General features: G+C 37.5%; 1 protein-coding gene across 9 annotated transcripts in view; it reads left to right on the forward strand.

The window, feature by feature from the left end:
• Positions 1–20,821, forward strand: part of ALG6 (ALG6 alpha-1,3-glucosyltransferase) — a 65,781-nt gene that overhangs the window by 8,129 nt on the left and 36,831 nt on the right. For 7 of the 9 annotated variants that reach the window (XM_042951992.1, XM_042951994.1, XM_042951991.1 and 4 more), the window contains one exon: positions 11,206–11,290. The exons of 1 other annotated variant lie outside the window; for it this stretch is intronic. In XM_042951992.1, the coding sequence (XP_042807926.1) occupies positions 11,206–11,290 (85 nt within the window). Of the gene's footprint in view, positions 1–11,205; positions 11,291–19,205; positions 19,374–20,821 lie in introns of those variants that run through there. One more of the 9 variants, XM_042952000.1, reaches the window with a different exon arrangement.

The raw sequence follows: 20,821 nt of genomic DNA on the forward strand, positions 1-20,821 counted from the left end.
CTGTATTTTTTTGTTTGTTTTGTTTTTTCTCATGAATTCTATATTCTGGAAGCTAACTTTTGTATAACTTGTAAATATCTTTTCCAAGTTTATGGATTATCTTTTCACATCTTAAGGTGTCTTGATGAACAGGATAAAATAATGGAATTAATCTTTTTCCTTTATGATTTGTGCTTTTTGTATCTTTAAGAAACCCTTCCCTACTCCAGTGACAAAGGTATTTTCCTAAAATTTTCTTCTAAAAGTTTTAAGATTTGTCTTTTCTATTTAAGTCCTTATCTCCTGAAAATTGAATTTTGTGTATAACATGTCATCTAGGGATTTATTTTTAATTTTTTTCACATTGATAATTAGTTGTTTTAACCCATTTATTGAGAAGTGTATTCTTCCCCACTAATCTGCATTACCAGCTCTATCTCAGGTTTTTATATATGCATGGGTCTGTTTCTGACTCTTCATTCTGATAAATTGGTCCAGTACCGCAGTGTCTTATTACTATAATTTTACAGTACATCTTGATATGAGTCAAATTCTCCCACCTGATAGTTCCACTTCAGGAGGGTCTTAGCTATTGTGGGCTTTGCTCTTTCATATTGCAGTAGGCAGAATTTCGAAAACGGCCTCCCAAAGATGTCCTGCCCCATTCCCCAGAACTATGAAAATGAGATCCCACTTTTTTTGCTCAGTGTATCTTTTTCTTTCCTTTTTTTTTCCAGTATATCTTTTTCTGCCCTTTTACCCTTCACCTCTAAATCCCTGTGATTTAGACTTGACTAACCAGTTCCCCTCCTTAATTCCACTTTCTCTTGCTAGTTTGCAAGTTGTACTTTTATTTTGTTCTTTCAAGGTGTGGTGTGGAGATTTTCACATATATATTTAACTAAAGAAAGTCTAAAATTAAATTTTTTTTAATGTTTATTTATTTATTTTGAGAGAGATCTAGAGAGTGAGCAGGGGAGGGTCAGAGAGAGAGGGGGACAGAATCTCAAGCAGGCTCCACACCATCAGCATGAAGCTTGATTGGGGGCTTGAACCCATGGACCATGAGATCATAACCTAAGCTGAAATCAAGAGTTGGGCGCTTAACTGACTGAGCCATCCAGGTACCCCAACAAAGTTTAAAATTAATATATTTCTGTCTTCTTTCTGAGCAAGGTAAGGACCACAAAATGCTTTTTTTAAATGCTTTTATTTATTTTTGAGAGAGAGAGAGAGAGATCCCGTGCGGGCACCTGCTAGTGTGGGGGTGGGACAGAGAGAGGGAGAAACAGAATCTGAAGCAGGCTCCAAGGCTCCAAGCTGTAAGCACAGAGCCCGACGCAGGCTCAAACTCATGAACCATGAGATCATGTCCTGAACCACGGTTGGACACTTAACCAAGTGAGCCACTGAGGCACCCCAAGGACCATAAAATGCTTCAACTCTAGTTACAAGTCCACCCCCACCATTAAAATGTTATTATTGCCTAGAATTTTAGACATTAATTACTGTTAGCTTCTGTAACAATTCATATTTATTTATGTTTATCCTCTATGTTTATCATTTTCTGTGCTCACCCTTTTTACAATTGCATCTTCTTTTGAGATAATTTTCTTTCTTTTTGAAGTACATCTTTGGGAGATTTTAAAAATTAAATTTTTTTTTAATGTTTATTTTTTGAGAGGAAGAGAGAGAGAGAGAGAGAGAGCGCAAGTGCATGCATGAGCTGGGGAGGGGCAGAGAGAGAAAGAGACAGAGGATTCGGAACAGGCTCTTCGCTGACAGCAGAGAGCTTGATGCGGGGCCCAAACCCACAAACCATGAGATCATGACCTGAGCTGAACTCAGATGCTTAACCAACTAAGCCACTCAAGTGCCCCAGAGATTTTAGTTTTTAAGCAATCTCTACACTCAGTGTGGGGCTTGAACTCACAACCCTGAAGTCGAGAGTCAGTGCTCCACCAACTGAGCCAGACAGGCATCCCCTAAGAAAATTTCTTTTAACTAGGCTCAATGCCCAGTGTAGGGCTTGAACTCACAACCCTGAGATCGAGTCATATGCTCTACCCATTGAGCTAACCAACCAGGCCCCCTGGGAGGTATTTTTCTTTTCTTTTTTTTAAGTAAGAGCCTGTTGGGTTTTTATCTGAAAATGCCTTTATTTTGCACCCTAACATTTTATTCTGGGTATGGAATTCTGCATTGGCAATTATTTTCTCATAATATTTTGAAAATCTCATTCGGGGCGTCTGGGTGGCCCAGTCGGTTAAGCATCCGACTTCGGCTCAGGTCATGATCTTGCGGTCCGTGAGTTCGAGCCCCGTGTCAGGCTCTGTGCTGACAGCTCAGAGCCTGGAGCCTGTTTCAGATTCTGTGTCTCCCTCTTTCTCTGACCCTCCCCCGTTCATGCTGTCTCTCCCTGTCTCAAAAAAATAAATAAACAAACATTAAAAAAAAAATTAAACAAAAATCTCATTCATTGTCTTTTAGTTTCTATTGCTATGTTCAGATATCAGCTGTCATTTCAGTTGTTATCTTTGTAGGTAATTTGTCTTTTCTGTCACTGAAATTTCACTATGATATATCTAAGTGTGAATATTAAAAACTTTATCCTCAGGATTTTCTGGGATTTCTGACTCTAATAAATGGTAACCTTCTGTTTCTTCTCATTCCATTTTCTCCTTGTAAAACTCTAGTTAGATATATTAGATCTTTGGTTATTTATTTATTTAAATGTTTATTTATTTGAGAGAGAGAATGAGAATGAGCAGGGGAGGGGCAGAGAGAGAGGGAGACACAATCTGAAGCAGGCTCCAGCCTCTGAGCTGTCAGCACAGAACCTGACGTGGGGGTTGAACTCAGACCTTGAGATCATGACCTGGATCAAAGTTGTATGCTTAACCAACTGAGCCACCCAGCCACCCCTGATCTTTGGTCTTTTATTAATTCACCACATATGTGTAGGGCACTTGTGCCAAAGCAGGTAAGATAGCAGAAAATAAAACAGACAACAATCTCTTTGTCTCATCGAGTTTATATTTTCAGTTCTCTCTTCAAATATTGCATCTCCCTCATTTCTGTTTTCCCTGTGCAACTCTTTTTTCTTAATGTTTATTTTTTAAATGTTTATTGATGTATTTTGACAGAGAACACGAGCAGGGGAGGGGCAGAGAGAGAGGGAGAGAGAATCCCAAGCAGGCTCTGTGCTGACAGTCCCCGACGCAGGACTTGATCCCATGAACTGTGAGATCATGACCTGAGCCAAAATCAAGAGTTTGGATGCTTAACTGAGTGACCCAGGCGCCCCACTTGTGCAACTCTTATTAGATATGTTGGATTCCTTCATCCTATCCTCTATGTCTCATAATCTCCTATATTTTTCATATCATGGTTTCACCCTATTGCTTTTTTAATAATCATCAGATCTGTCTTCCTGTTCATTACTTTCCTTTTTAATTGTGTTTAATCTATTTTAACTATCCACTGAGTTTTATAATTTTAATTATTGTTTTATTTCCTAAAGTTCTACTTGTTTCCTTTTCTTTTTAATTAATTAATTAATTTTTTACATTTATTTATTTTTGAGAGACAGGCAGAACACAAGTAGGGGAGGGGCAGAGAGAGAATGAGACACAGAATCCGAAGCAGGTTCCTGGCTCTGAGCTGTCAGCACAGAGCCTGAACCAGGGCTGAAACTCACAAACCATGAGATCATGACCTGAGTCAGACCCTTAACTGACTGAGCCACCCAGGTGGCCCTGTTTGTTTCCTTTTCAAATCATCTTCGTCATTTCTGATTATCTCTTGTTCTTTCAGCATATTCTAGTGTCTTCTTTTATATCTTTAAACATAGTAGCCATACTTATTTTATATTCCCTATCAGAAAATTCTAGTATCTGCAGTCTTATTTCCTGGTTTGTTGTTTTTGTAGATTCTAGCTCATGGTATTTTGTTTCTTTGTGAGTTTAGTGATTTTTTAAAAAAATTATGAGCTCATGTTACCTCGAACTTTTATCTGTGAGAATTCTTTGAGGCCCGGGTTCACTATGTATTTTTCCACAGAGGATTTATGTTGCCTCTTGCTAGGCACTTTGGGCACTATTAACAAAAGTTAAACCAAATTCTCCATCTTAAGGTTTCTTTGGCTCTATACTTGGTGTGAATTCAGGCCTCACACTGGGTGAATGCAGGATAATGTTATTTTCAGGAGACTTTTTTCTTGTACTATAGGAGCCAAGGCAGAGGTAAATACTATCTTCACCATCTCCCACAAAGCATTTTTTTTTAATATCCTTGTAGATGGTTCTCTGACATTGAAGTTTTTACCTGTTCAAGTACTAGGCTTTGCCTCCTTAATTCATTGCTTAGAGCTTCTCAGTAGCCAGTCTATAGGCCATAAAAGATGATTGGATATCCTCAGGACAAATGTTTACTTGTCTGGATCTTATACTTTTTTTGTTGTTTCCGGCCCCTGAGAAATTCTCTTGTTTTGATGTTAATTCAGCCATATCCCACCCTGTATTGGAAGTGTTTTCCTTATCTTCTAAGTCTGCCTGGTTGCTGGAAACTGGTCTCATCTGCATTTTTAAAAGCTCCACAAGCTGCTCTGATCTTTATAAAATGTTGATACAGATGATGGTTAAAGCCACAGGGTTGGGAGTATTTATACTGCAAGAAAAAAACACATTTAACCACTAATCTCCTTCACAGAGAAGGGGAATGATTAAAGGAGGTTGAGAAGAAACCGTGAGGGAGGATTAGAGTCTGGACGCCAGGAAATCAGAGAATTATAAGAAGTAAAGACTGGCCTTCAGTGTCAAGTTCTAGACATGTCAAGTAGGGTGAAAATTAAAAATAGACAAAAGATCTCTAGGAGGCCAATGTGAGCCTTCTTATTGTCAGACTATAATAAATTGAGGGCTAAATGGTAGTTACCAAGTGTACATAATGGATTTTAGGAAGTTTGTGAATGCAAGGAGGAAGCTAGAATGGGGTAAGGAGGTCAGAGGAAAAGCCCAGTTAAAAGTTGTTATGTAAAATATATAGTTTATGTTACCTTTGCTTTCAGCCCATAACTGGCACATTGGACGGTCATCTCCTTTTCTTCCTTCAGCACTATTTTATTCCTGATCATTATTTAGTTTGTAATCCTAATTATAATTTACCTTTAGTCTTCTGATTTTGACAGATATATTATTTTCTTTGAACTTTTCTTGTTGAGGTAAAGTTGAAAAAACTAAGGGTATAGAGTAGAATAATTTAAGAAATCACACTATTTCAGTATTACTGGCATATATAATCAGATGCTTAATGGGAATTGAATAGAGGACATCAAGCATATATAATACTTTTCTATCTTTGTGACTTACATACATTATTTATTCTAACATTTCTCTCCTAAACTCTGACCTTACTCAGTTACTCCCCTTATCTGAAAAACAGGACTCTTGGGGCACCGGGGTGGCTCAGTCGGTTAAGCATCTGACTCTGCTTCAGCTCAGGTCATGATCTCATGGTTTTGTGAGTTCAAGCCCTGCCTCAGGCTCTGTGCTGGCAATGAGGAGCCTGCTTGGGATTTTCTCTCTCTCTCTCTCTCTCTCTCTCTCTCTCTCACTCAATCCCCCCGCCCCGCTCTCCCTCTCTCTCTCTCTGCCCCTCCTCTACTCATGCTGTCTCTGTCTCTCTCAAAAATAAATAAATAAACTTAAAAAAAAAAACACCAGGACTCCTGCTTATTTTAAACTTTGCTTTAATTAATTAATTAAATTTTTAAGTAGGCTCCACTCTCAGAGTGGAGCCCAGTGTGGTGTTCGAACTCACAACCCTGAGATCAAGACCTGAGCTGAGATCAAGAGTTGGACACTTAACTGACTGAGCCACCCAGGTGCCCCTAAACTTCACTCTTAAGTTGTCCCGTAAGAAAGTCAGCATAATAAAATTACTTTTGGATTACTGTATAGGAAAAGTATTGTTATTGTACAGTAGTAGAATATTTGTAGGCTCTTTCTTAGGTGGTTGTATGTTTCTGTCATTTTTTAGATGAGAAGAATAAAATGCTAAGCACTAAGAAAAATTGTGATTTTGAGTTATTAACCCCATCATAAAGAATATAACATTTTTAGCACTCATGTGTGAAGAACTGTTATGTCATAGGAGGCTGGGAGAATTAAAGAATTAAGTATGACATCTGTGATTCTGCTAGGATTTTTTTCTCTCAATTAGAATACTTTTTTATCATAATTTCTTTTTAACATGCTTATTCTCATTTGCATTTCATTTATCTTTTAAGATTGTAATTAGGAAGCACTCAAGTAAGGAAGCTCAGGTTAGCTTGCTTAGTATTAGTCCATTGTTTCTCCTTTGGAAATGCATATATTGTATAGCCAAACTACTTATGTGTATTGTAATTTAAATTTTTCTAGAATGTGTACTTACATATTTACATTATACTCCTTACTTGAGTGCTGCTTATGTAGTTAGTTTTTACAGACCTAGAAATAATGAGTAAAGATTTTTTAAAAAAGATTTTATTTTTATGTAATCTCTATACCCAATGTGGGGCTTGAATTTACCTTGAAATCAAGAGTTGCATGCTCTACTGACTGAGCCAGCCAGGCACCCCAAAATATTGAATAAATCTTGCCTTGTTACTTTTTTTTTTTTTTTTTAACGTTTATTTATTTTTGAGACAGAGACACAGCATGAACGGGGGAGGGTCAGAGAGAGGGAGACACAGAATCGGAAGCAGGCTCCAGGCTCTGAGCTGTCAGCACAGAGCCCGACGCGGGGCTCGAACTCACGGACCGCGAGATCATGACCTGGGCCGAAGTTGGACGCTCAACCGACTGAGCCACCCAGGCGCCCTGCCTTGTTACTTTTAAACAAGCTTTGGGGAGGAAACAAATTCTTTTTATTTATTTATTTATTTTTGTTTAAAGTTTATGTTTTAGTACTCTGCACCCATTGTGGGACTAGAACTTATGACCCTGAGATCAAGTGTTAGCATGCGTCACTGACTGAACCAGCCAGGAGCCTGGGGAGGAAACAAATTCTGATTTTAGTGTGTTTCTTATTTCTTGTAGAGATTCACAGTTCTCTGTACTTGGTCCAAACTGTTACTGATGTTTTTTGAGCAAATAGCAACACTTGAATGAAGGAAAGTTATTTTATTCTAATACCCTTTTCCCCTAAGTTGTATTGGTTATTTAGGAGGAATAGGCCATTGAGAATCTTTTTTTTTTCTTTTTTTTTCCCCCAACATATCAATCATTGTTAAAGTATGATTGTGCTCTATTTAATTGGTTAGCTTCTCTCAACTTCCCCATTGCTATATATAATGTTTCTTGTTACTCACCAAGAACGTATCAAAAGAGGATTTTGTTCTGGAAAATTTTAGCCAAATTCTTTTCTCTTAGAATGTTTAAAATGTAAATGTAAAGGCAGTTAGAATGTATTGTTATCAAAGAAACTACTTTTAAAATTATAACATAATTCTGAATAGTTCAATAATTTATAAAATGAACTTTTAAGTGGTGTTTAAGCCCATTTCCCTGAGAACAAGACAAAACTGAAACTTTGTAGGTACATATTAGTGTGTTTTCTTTATGTAATTCTGATTCTCCTGTAAATGAATTTGTAGAATTAATCACTGTGGAAGGAATCCTTTTTGTCCTTCCCAGGTGAAGCTCCCATAGGTACAGTTGGGTTGTCCTTCTGGGTTGCTTTAAGGGCACTTTAGCAGTTTTAAAAACTTAAGTACTAATTTCATAGCCAGTGTCAGCTGGATTTATTGAAGTAGGTCAGACTCTGGATAGAAACTTGTTTCTCAACCCTAAAGAGAGTCATTATCCATTCTTCTATTTGTTAGAGAATGGTAATAAATTCTTCCACATTGACCACAAGTCTAGAGCAATTTCAGAAAATCTAGATAGTTGGATTTTTTCAGGTATAGAAAATTACCTAAGATCCTCTCTGACTTTTATTATCCCCATGGAGCTAAACAAAAAATAAAGGCAAATAAACAAAAAATAGAAATCAGTTCCAGCCCCCCCTCCCCCCCAAAAGAAGCCATAGACCATGGTTGTATTCTTTAAAATAGAAACAAACAGGGGCGCTTGGGTGGCTCAGTCGGTTAAGCATCTGACTTCAGCTCAGGTCATGAACTTACGGTTTGTGGGTTCTAGCCCTGCATCGGGCTCTGTGCTGACGGCTTGGAGCCTGGAGCCTGCTTTGGATTCTGTGTCTTCCTTGATCTCTGTCCCTCCCCTCCTTATTCTCTTTCTCTCTCTCTCTCTCTCTCTCTTTCTCTCTCTCTCTCTCTCTCCCTCCCTCCCTCCTAAAAATGAATAAATATTAAAAAAGAAATGAAACACATGCATTTCTATCCTGTAAAATAGACATACAAAAGTTGCAATTAATTCATTGGGGATATATTTTTCCTTTTTTAAAAAAAAATACAGGTCAATTTAATTAAGTTTTTTTTTAAGTTTATTTAGGTTGAAAGAGCGAGCGCAAGTGGGTGAGGGGCAGAGAGAGAATCCCAAGCAGGCTGCATTCCCTCGGTGTGGAGCCCAACCCAGGGCTTGAACTCATGAACCATGAGATGATGACCTGAACCAAAATCAAAAGTCTGACACTTAGCACCCAGGTGTCCCGATTAAATACATTTTTAATGAAAGTATGCACTATATGCTTAGCAATATGTTTCCTTTGAACTCTGGAAAATCACATTCTCTTGTGTTCATAGAAACGAAAATTCTTACTTGGGTAGCAGTTAGGAAATTGTATAGTCATGTGACAAAATATGTGATACTGAAAATACATTATAAGAAGTCAATAATCAGTGAACAATGTGTGTGTGTGTGTGTGTGTGTGTGTGTGTGTGTGTGTTTAATTTATTTAGAGAGAGAGAGTGAGTACAGGAGGGGCAGAGAGAGGGAGAGAGACAATCCCAAGCAGGCTCTGTGCTGTCCTCCACGTGGGGCTTGAATTTACAAACCGTGAGATCATGACTTGAGTCGAAACCAAGAGTCAGACGCTTAATATGCTGAGCCACCCAGGTGCTTCAGTGAACAACGTGTTTTTAATTTATAAGGGAAGGTTTCATGGAGGATTCGGAATTTGAGATGGTTCTTGGAAGTTGGATATGAGTTGTTGTAAGGGGTATATAAATAGGGAGTAAGTAGCATGAACAGAGGCTTGGAATTTCAAAGTGTCAGACAATAACTTAAAAATGTTTTGGGCAAGAACCAATAGATGGGCACTGTGTTAAAATAGTTGGCATAATTACTTGGTTTGCCATCACAGATGGCACAGTTGCACATCTGGTTAAGTGGAAAATTGGACTCAAAATTTCAAATCTCTTCAACTTGAAGTCCTTGCTATATCACACAGGTTGTCTCAACATCTATGCTTCAACATCATTTACTGAGAATCTAGTAGGTGCCATTACATCTGAGAATACAAAAATGAACAAGATATGGTACTTTTTTTTGAGAGAGAGACAGGAGTGTGTGTGTGTGTGTGTGTACATATGTCTGTGTACTGTGGGTAATTCCTTGTGACAGTCACTCTTTATATATGCTTTGGAGATGTTAATCTGCTTTTCCCATGATTATCTCAACAGTGGGGTTATCTCCTCGGGTGGAGATGCTAGCCATTTAAGAATATTGGTATAGTATAGCCATTAAATGCACAAAACCCTATTTAACATAGTTTCCAAAGCTGGAGAAAATATGCTTTGGATTTGAGTGAACTTTAGTACGTCATTCTCCAGTGTGAAATTAATTATTCCCGGTGGATTAATGAGTATATTTGATTGTATGTGATTTTCAATTGCAGATTTAAAAACCTATGACTCTAGGTGTCTGGGTTTCTGACAATTTTTTAGTCACCTGCTAGTTAAATAGTGGATGTTCACAATTTTCGAATGGAATTACCTTTATGTCATTTAACATGACTTAAGGTTAATAACCCACTCACACACGTTGCCAACAATATAAAACTGGATTATGGAGCCAGTTTGCCTGGGTTGAAATCCAGACCCTGCTACTTAATACCTGGGTGACCATTGCCTCTCTTTTCACCTGTAAAGTAGGGATACTAATAATACTTCATTGTTGTATCTGGCACATATGAAGTGCTATCAATTGCTAAAGATCTATTATTCCGTATTTGCTATTTTGAAATAAAAAAAGCTGAAACTGATAGTTTTTATGTCACTTATTTGACAGCAAAGCCTGACCTAACTAATGTCTTTTTCTTTTTTTAAAATTTGTTTTAATGTTTATTCATTTCTGAGAGACAGAGAAAGAGTGTGAGCGGGGGAGGGGCAGAAAGAGGGAGACACAGAATCTGAAGCAGCTCCAGGCTCTGAGCTGTCAGCACAGACCCCGGATGAGGGACTGGAACTCATGAATTATGAGATCATGACCTGAGCCGAAGTCAGACGCTTAACCCTCTGAGCCACCCAGGTGCCTCTACTAATGTCTTTATAACATACAGTATGTTTTGGTTCTGTACTGAACCTTGTTATTTGTATTTAGTTTGCAAAAGACCTTTGTAAAGTATAGATACTCATTTTTATTGTTTTATGATACTTAGTGGACAGTCTTGTGAAGTAAAAATAAACTTGGATATTTTAAAATTAGTATTATTAACTAATTAGTGTTAATAATATCTTGTATTTATTGAATGTTTACTGTGTGCCACATCCTTTACTGGGTATTTTATATCATTATCTTACATATTCCAGTAGTTCTGCAGGTAGTTCTTGTTTTTAATGGGTTGAGGTTTAGGGAGGTTAAGTAATTTGTCCAAGATCACTCAGTCACTCTGTGTGCTAACAGTGATAGGATTCAGACCTCATCTCTGCTGTTTTTGGTAATGTCTGTGATTCTTTTCTTTAACCTATACTGCCTCTATAATTTAGAAAATTTTCGGTGCGACTGGGTGGCTCAGTCAGGTGTCCGACTCTTGATCTCAGCTCAGGTCATGATCTCATGGTTTGTGAGTCCAAGCCCCGCATCGGGCTCTGTGCTGACAGCATGGAGCCTGCTTAGGATACCCACTCTCTCTCTATTTCTCTGTTCCTCCTCAACTTATGCTCTCACTCTATCTCAAAATAAATAAGTTAAAAAAAATTTTTTTTAAATTTTTCATGAGGAAATAAAATCATTGGTATATTAAAGTATATTGTTGTCTGGCTGTTTTTACCTTTCATGTTAGGTGCTGGAAAACCCCCTATGTTTGGTGATTATGAAGCTCAGAGACACTGGCAAGAAATTACTTTTAATTTACCCATCAAACAATGGTATGGATAATTTTAACTTGATTTTATTGTTTATCATAGTTAATACAGATTATTTGAAGATACGTAGGAAAATGTATATAAAAGGAATATATATTCAAGGAAAATATGCTATTCCTCTTCAGCATACTCATTTTCCTGTATACTGATACCACTTACTACCTTGTATATCATAGGCTCATATTTAAAGTTTCATACTCCTGAAAGTTACCCATGTACTCAGCAGCTAAAATATGATGAGAACTTTGAGGAAAGAACACTGTATGCTTTAGAAGCTTCTCTGGACATAAACTAAAGAACCATCCTGGGCTAACAATATTTTTTCTGGTGGTTTCACAAACTGTCTTTGTTAGGAATGAATGAGATATGAAAGAGCAGTAGCTTAGCGGTGAGGAGTGTAGGTGCTCAAATTAGACTGCCTGAGTTCAGATCCTTGTCTACTGTCTACTAGCTGTAGCTGTGTGACCTTTGGCAAAATTACTTAACATTTCTGCCACGGTTTTTTCACTTGTAGAGTGGAAATGATAGAATACATATTTCACTGGGTTATTGTGAGTATTGAATAAAACGATACATGTAAAACACTTAGACTAGTGTTTGCAACAAGATGAGCTCTCAGGAAATGTTAGCTGTGGTTATATCTTTACTGAAATTTGTGCCTGTGTCATCTTTATCAAATATATTCCAATAACAATTGATAACATTGCTTATTGATTTATTGGATGCCTAATAGATTATTTTATTAGACTGGCTGTACAAACTGTTTACATTGTTCTGTTGATTGCTTTGATCACTGCTTTTTTTTTTTTTCTTATATACTGATACATTTATTCGAGTCTTTAGAATCCAAATGAACCATTTCATGTGATTTTATGTGAGGAAAGTATATGATACCTTTTTTTCCAGAGCTAAAATACATTTATTATTATTTTTAAATTAAAGTGTAATTGACATACAAAACCTGTTCCAGGTGTACATCATAGTGATTTGATATTTTTATACCTTACTCAGTGATCCCCATGATAAGTCTAATCACTTTCACCATACAAATTTATTACAATATTATTGACTATGTTCCCTGTGCTGTACATTACATCCCCATGACTTATTTTATAACTAGTTTGTACCTTTTAATCCCCTTCACCTATTTTGTCCACCTTCCAACCCCTTCCCACTCTGATAACCAACAGTTTCCTGTCCATATGACTCTGTTTCTGTTTTATTTGCTCATTTGTTTTCTAGATTGCATACATAAGTGAAATCATACAGTATTTGTCTTTCTCTGACTTTTTTCACTTAACAATACTTTCTAGGTCCATCCATGTTGTTGCAAATGGCAAGATTTTGTTCTTTTTTGTGGCTGAGTAATATTCCACTGCATATATTCAGTTGATCCTTGAACAACACAGGTTTGAACAAACTACAGAGGTCTACTTATATGTGGATTAAAAAAAATTTTTTTTTTAATGTTTATTTTTGAGAGAGAGAGCAAGAGAGAGAGAGCATGAGCAGGGAGGGACAGAGAGAGAGAGAGACACAGAATCTGAAGCAGGCTCCAGGCTCTGAGCTGTCAGCCCAGAGCCTGACGCAGGGCTCGAACTCATGGACCATGAGATCGTGACATGAGCTGAAGTCGGATGCTTAACTGACTAAGCCACCCAGGTGCCTCAAGGATTTTTAAAATAAGTATAGTACAGTGCTATAAATATATTTTCTCTTCCTTATGATTTTAATAGCATTTCCTTCTTGCTAGCTTACTTATTGTAAGAATACAGTATGTAATATGTATAATATACAAGATAAATGTTAATCAACTGTTATGTTATTGGTAAGGCTTTCAGTCAGCAGGCTATTGGTAGTTGAGTTTGGGAAATCAGAAGTTATACATGGATTTTCACTATGTTGGGGGTTTGGGGCAACTAACTTCTGCATTATTCAAGATTTATTTGTATATAACATTTTCTTTATCCATTGATCTAGCAATGGATACTTAGGTTATCTTGGCTATTGTAAATAATGCTATAATGAACATAGGGGTACATGTATCTTTTCAAATTGGTGTTTTCATTTTCTTTGGATAAATACCCAGAAGTGGAATTGCTAGATCATATGCTAGTACTATTTCTGATTTTTGAGGAACATTTGTACTGTTTTCCATAGTGGTTGGACCAAGTTACATTCCCAGCAGTTCACGAGTTCCCTTTTCTCTACATCCTCTCCAACACTTGTTTCTTGTCTTTGTGATCTTAGCCAACCAATCTGACTGGTGTGAGGAGATGATACCTTATTGTGGTTTGGATTTGTATTTTTCTGATTATTAGTGATGTTGATTATCTTTTCATGTGACTGTTGGCTGTCTTTATGTCTTTGGAAAAATGGCTATTCAAGAATGTGCTCTGCCCATTTTTTAATTGGGTTGTTTGTTTTTTTATTAAGTTTTGTAAGTTCTTTATGTATTTTGGACATTAACTACTTAGTGGATGTGTGATTTGCAAATACAGTAGGTTGCCTTTTTTTTTTAATTTTATTTTTAAGTAATCTTGCTATACCCAACATGGGGCTCAAACTCCCAACCCCAAGATAAAGAGTTGCACACCCTACCAATTGAGCCAGCCAGGTGCCTGCCTTTTTGTTTTGTTATTTTCCTTCACTGGAAAAGAACTGCTTTTTAGTTTGATGTAATCCCATTTTTTTTTTTTTTTTTTTTTTAGCTTTTGTTGTCCTTGCCTTAAGATACTGTTCCAAAAATATAGTACTCAGACTGATGTCAAAGAACTTATGCTTATGTTTTCTTCTAGTAGTTTTATAGTTTTAGTTCTTTTTTTTTTTTAACGTTTATTTATTTTTGAGACAGAGAGAGACACAGCATGAACGGGGGAGGGTCAGAGAGAGGGAGACACAGAATCCGAAACAGTCTCCAGGCCCTGAGCTGTCAGCACAGAGCCCGACGCAAGGCTCGAATTCACCGACCGTGAGATCGTGACCTGAGCTGAAGTCGGCTGCTTAACCGACTGAGCCACCCAGGCGCCCCAATATAGTTTTAGTTCTTATATTCAAATCTTTAATCCATTCTAAAGTTATCTTTGTGTATGGTATAAGATAGTGGTCCAGTTTCATTCTTTTGCATGTAGCTGTCCAGTTTTCCCAACACCATTTATTGAAGAGACTGTTATTTCCCCATTGTATATTCTTGCCTCTTTTGTCATAGATTAATTGACCATATATTCATAGGTTTATTTTTGGGTTCTCTTCTGTTCCATTGATCTCTGTGTCTGTTTCATGCCAGTACCATACTGTTTTGTTTTTTTTTTTATAAGAATAACATTTTATTGGAAATATATTTTTATTTAAATAGATTTTTATGGGGCGCCTGGGTGGCTCAGTCGGTTAAGCGTCCGACTTCAGCTCAGGTCACGATCTCACCGTCTGTGGGTTCGAGCCCCGCATCGGGCTCTGGGCTGATGGCTCAGAGCCTGGAGCCTGCTTACGATTCTGTGTCTCCCTCTCTCTCTGCCCCTCTCCCGTTCATGCTCTGTCTCTCTCTGTCTCAAAAATAAAAAAAAGTTAAAAAAAAAATTAAATAGATTTTTATTTTACTTCATATACCCTTATATGAATTTGCTTAGCAATTGAATTCAGCACTAATTCTTTTTTTTTTTAATGTTTATTTTTGAGAGAGAGAGAGAGAGACAGAGACAGAGAGAGTATGAGCGTGGGAGGGGCAGAGTATGAGCGTGGGAAGAGACAGACATAGAATCCGAGGCAGGCTCCAGGCTCTGAGCTGTCAGCACAGAGCCTGATTCTTTTTTTTTTTTCTTAAAGTTTATTTATTTTGAGAGAGAACAACTGGAGGAGGGGCGGGGGGGGGGGGGAGAGACAGAATCCCAAGCAGGCTCTGCAATATCAGTGCAGAGCCAATGTGGGGCTCTAACTCACGAACTGTGAGATCATGACCTGAGCTGAGATCAAGGGTTGGATGCTTGACCGACTGAACCACCGACTGAACCAGCCAGGGGCCCTCATACCGTTTTGATTGCTATAGCTTTGATAGTTTGAAATCAGGGAGTGTGATACTTCCAGCCTTGTTCTTTCTCAAGATTGTTTTGGCTTTTGGGGTCTTTGGTGGTTGCATAAATATTTTTGTATTCTTTGTTTTTGGTCACTGCTTATATATAATTCATTTAAGAGAGAGTTTCATACATGAACGTCATATTGAACTTCCTATTAATAGGTTGGCTCTACCCTAGTCAAAGAGCATTTAAAATTGAGATGAGCTAAATATTTGACATTATGCATTGTACTATTTTGAGCATCTTCCATACCTTTATACAGTGATTTTTTTAAAAAGTTTATTTATTTTGAGAGAGAAAGAGAGAGAGAAAGCAGGGGAGGGGCAGAGAGAGAGAGAGAGAGAGAGAGAGAGAGAGAGAAAGAGAATCCCAAGCAGTCTCTGCACTGTCAGCGTGGAGCCCGACGTGGAGCTCCAACTACCGAACTAGTGGGACCATGACTTGAGCCAAAACCAAGAGCCAGCTGCTAAACCAACTGAGCCATCCAGGCGCCCCTCCTCATATAGTGACTTAACCAATGAGTATCACTCTTCCGATTATTAATACATTTTTAATGTGTTTTTCTCTTGCTTGATTGATAGAATAAGGTAATGTTTGTTGAGGGAAACCAGCCCATTGCTTTTGAGTTTTGTAATTCTTTTTTATTCCTTTGTAAAAATTACACAGATAAGACAATTATTGTATTTTTGGCTGTTCTCTTGTTAAGTACTTCTTAACAGATTTTGATATAAAAGTAATTGTGATATTTTGTATTGAAAGATTAAGGTGATAAATTGCAGCTTTTGGCTTTAATGGTAGGTGGTGAAAACATTGATTCCAGGAGTGAGAATATCATCTTTTTTTTTTTTGAGAATATAATCTTAATTCAGTATGGAGAGTAGATTATTCTGATCTATCTCAGTTTTCAGTTTTCTGCACCAATTGTCTCCTACTTTAACCCAGATAATCAGGAGTTGACTGTATGTATACATTTTCATTCTGTTTTCTTTGTTAAAAACCAGACTGTATACCTCAGATATAATTATATGATCCAGTTTTAGCCATGATCTGTGAGCCTTAAATATTATGAAATGGCTAATCTCGGTAGTAAATTTTAATAGTTTTGAAATCTTTATTAAGGAGTGGGTACCATGAGAATCCTGAATGGTAGACTTAGAAACAGAGACATATGGTATAAAGAAACATGATTTATCATTAGTTGATTATGCAATACTTCATGATGTTCATAAGAAATTTAAGAAATATGATTTAGTATAATAAATGTCAGAAATTTTCTCTTTATGAGTGGATAGACAAGAAAACCAAAAATGTACACCTGGAAATTCTAAGAGAAACTGATCTGTTTCAGATTCATGTTTAAATGGTGTGATTTCTTATTTTTTTTACTTCAGTTTTCCAATAGTGAAGTCTTTCTCTTTTTAGAGAGTTAGCTCTAGAGAGTTAGCTATAGGTAACTATAGCTAACTTGTCAAAACTCTTTGCAAGTGAAATAGTCATTTAAAATATATCAGGAGGGGTGCCTGAGTGGTTCAGTGAGTTGTGTCCAACTTTTGATCTTAGCTTAGGTCTTGATCTTAGGGTTGTGAGTTCAAGCTCTGCATTGGGCTCCACTGTGGGTGTGGAGCCTACTTAAAAAAAGAAAAAGATATCAGGATTGGTCATGTTAACTTTAGAAGTGTTAGTTTTAATAATTAAATAATATTAAATTAAAAGAAAACTTTTTATTATTTATTCATTGTGTATTACTGTAATAAAATAGAACTAAATTTGTAATAAACTTTATAATGCACATTCCTTATATGTGGGATCAGGAGCACTTTTGGCATCAAGTAATAGAAAACCTGAGTAATAGTAGCTTAAGCAGTAATCTTTTTATAATTTTTTTCTGATATTTATTTTTGAGATAGAGTGAGAGACAGAGTACAAGTGGGGGAGGCACAGAGAGAGAGGGAGACACAGAGTAAGAAGCAGGCTCCAGGCTCTGAGCTGTCAGAACAGAGCCCGACACAGTGCTCGAATTCACAAACCGTTAGATCCTGACCTGAGCTGAAGTCGGACACTTAACCGACTAAGCCACTCAGGTGCCTCAATAAAATAATTATATTATCTCAAGAAGTAGGTCATTGTAATGCTAGTAAAGTGGCTCAGCAATAGCAATCAGGGACTCAGGCTTTACCCATTCTTCCTCTCTGCTGTTCTTTCTTCTTGGAATTTTAGCTTTTCATCCTGAGTCTGTCCACTCCATAGTCTGTAGATGACTGCTCAGGCTACAAGTGTTGTAACTTTATACAACCATGCTCAAGGCAGGAATAATAGGAATGCCTTCTTATTACCTCTCTTTTTGTCATGGAGCAAAATCTTTCCCAACTTTAAAGCAATCGTTAATAAAAGAAATGCTTGACTCAGTGCAGGTATGGTTTATACCTGGGGCTAACGGAAGAGTCCACTTACCCTGAGCTTGTTTTCTAAACAAAACCACAGTTTTATAAATCAAGAGGATTGGTGGGCATGGCTGTTTATTTCAGCATTGTTTATTTCAGCATTGTTTATAGTAATGAGAAATCTGACACACTCTAAATTTTCTCTTATAGGGGGATGATTAAATAAACTATATTTTCTCTGTTCACATGGTTTTTTCTGGATAGATTGTTAGAAGTGGAATCTCTGAAGTAGACAGTTTTAATGGATACCAACACAAGAATATCTTCTTTCTACACACATTTATCAACACTTAATAACCCCAGACTTTTAAAATTTCCATTTCCTTGAGTACTTGTGACATTTAACATTTTTTAATATATTTGCTGATCAATGTATTTCTTCTAAAAATTGCATATTTATATCTTTTTTCCATGTTTTTGGTGGATTGCAGGTCTTTTTTGTAATAATTTGTATGAATTTATTTATATTATTTTTAATTATTTATATTTTAAATTTATTTATTTATTTTGAGAGTGAGAGACCCTGTGAGCAGGGGAGGGGCAGAGAGAGGGGGAGAGAGAGAATCCTAAGCAGCCTCCATGCTGACAGTGCAGAGCCCAACATGGGGCTCGATCTTACCAATTGTGAGATCGTGATCTGAGCCAAGAGTTGAGCCACCCAGGCACCTCTGTTTATTTACTTTTAAATGTTTATTTATTTATTTTGACAGAGAGAGAGAGTGCAAGTGGGGGAGGGTACAGAGAAGGAGAGAGAGAGAGTCCCAAACAGGCTGCATGCTGTCAACACAGAGCCCAATGTTGGGCTGAATCTCACAAACCATGAGATCATGTCCTGAGCGGATGCTTAACCAATTGAGCCACCCAGGTGCTCTTAATTTGTATGGTTTTAAAATAAAGTTACAGGGGCACCTGGGTGGCTTAGTTGGTTAAGCATCCAACTTCGGCTCAGGTCATGATTTCATGGTTCATGAGTTCGAGCTCCACATCAGGTTCTGTGCTGACAGCTCAGAGCCTGGAGCCTGCTTCGGATTCTGTGTCTCCCTCTCTCTCTGCTCCTCCCCTGGTTGCACTCTCTCTCTCTCTTTTTCTCAAGAATAAGTGTTAAAAATAAATTAAAAATAAAATAAAGTTACAGTAGTCCCTTACTATCCATGGGGCATAAGTTCCAATACCCCCAGTGTATGCCTGAAACTATGGATAGCACCAAACCCTATAGGCTATGTTTTTTCCTATACATGCATACCAACAATAAAGTTTAATTCATAAATTAGTACAGTAAGAGATTAATAATGATAACTAATAATAAAATATAACAACTATAACCATGTACTGTAATAGAAGTTATGGGAATTTGTTTCTCTCAAAATATCTTATTGGACTGTACTCACCTTTCTTCTTGTGATGATGTAAGATAATAAAATGCCTATATCCTGAGATGAAGTGCAGTGAATGACATAGGCATTGTGATGTAGCATTAAGCTACTGTTGACCTTCTGAGGATACATCAGGAGGACAGCCTGCTTCCAGACTGCAGTTAACCACTGGTCACTGCAATCGCAGAAAGTGAAACTGTGGGTAAGGGAGGACTACTGTATATTAATTTTCTATTCTATGTTAACAAATGACCACAAATGGTAATTACTTAAAGACACATTTTTTTTTTCAATTTTTTTAAATCTTTATTTCTTTTTGAGAGAGAGAGAGACAGAGTGAGAGCAGGGGAGGAACAGAGAGAGAGGGAGACTCAGAATCCGAAGCAGGGCACTGTTTGTTTTCCTTTTTTTTTGTTTTTTGTTTTGTTTTTAATTTTTTTTAATGTTTACTTATTTTTGAGGGAATGAGAGACAGAGCATGAGCAGAGGAGGGGCAGAGAGAGAGGGAGACACAGAATCTGAAACAGGCTCCAGGCTCTGAGCTGTCAGCACAGAGCCCGACGCGGGGCTCGAACCCACGAACCATGAGATCATGACCTGAGCTGAAGTCGGTCGCTTAACCGACTGAGCCACCCAGGTGCCCCTTAAAGACACATTTTTTATCACACAGCTTTTTTTTTTTTTTTAGGTCAGAAGTCTGGGCATGGCTTATCTTGATATTCTGCTCAGGGCCTCTAGGAGGCTGCATGCAATCCAGTTGTCATCTGGGGCTCTAGTCTTACTGGAGTTTGAACTGGGGGAGGAACCATTTCCAAGGTACCTCAGGTTGTTGGCAGAATTAATTTCCTTGCATCTGCAAGACTGAGGACTTCAGTTTCTTGTTGGATGCTACCCTCAGCTCCTAGAGTCTACTTGCAGTTTCTTGCCATGTGGCTTCTCCAGTATGGTCACTTATTAAAACACGACAGCTTCCCTCTTCAAAGTCCGTGAAAGGGAGTCTTTCTGGCACACTTACTAGCAAGACAGAATCTTACATATATACAAAACATAAGCACCAGAGTGACATCTGTGACCTTTGTCATGTTCTCTTGGTTACAAGCAAGTCACAGGTCTTGCACACTTAAGGGGATTGTACACATTCAGGGGCATGAACAATAAGAGATGGGATTTATGGGGATGATCTTAAAGTCTGTCTGCTATAACAGTATTCTACGTTTTAATCATTTTTCTTAATGTGTATGTGTGTATAAAATAAACATCTTCCTGTTTTTCTTGTCTTTAGACTTTTCTTAAGGTGTCTTGTCATATAAAAATTTTACATTTTGATGTGCAGAAATTCTTTGAACTATTGTTGAAACTCTTCTGTGAATTTGAAACTATTTCACTTCAAAATATGTTTTTTGGGGGCACCTGGGTGGCTTAGTGGTTAAATGTCCAACTCGTGATTTTGGCTCAGGTCACGATCTCACGGTTTGTGAGATCAAGGCCCACGTCAGTGCAGAGCCTGCTTGATATTCTCTCTCCCTCTCTCTCTCTCTCCCTCCCCAGTTCGAGTGGCCCACATGCCCACTCTCTCTCAAAAATAAATAAACTTAAAAAATATATATGTATTTTTTTAAAAAGTAAAAATACCCATGACTCTGGGTTGTG

Source organism: Panthera leo, chromosome C1 (genome assembly GCF_018350215.1).
Source record: "Panthera leo isolate Ple1 chromosome C1, P.leo_Ple1_pat1.1, whole genome shotgun sequence".
Classification (NCBI taxonomy): domain Eukaryota; kingdom Metazoa; phylum Chordata; class Mammalia; order Carnivora; family Felidae; genus Panthera; species Panthera leo.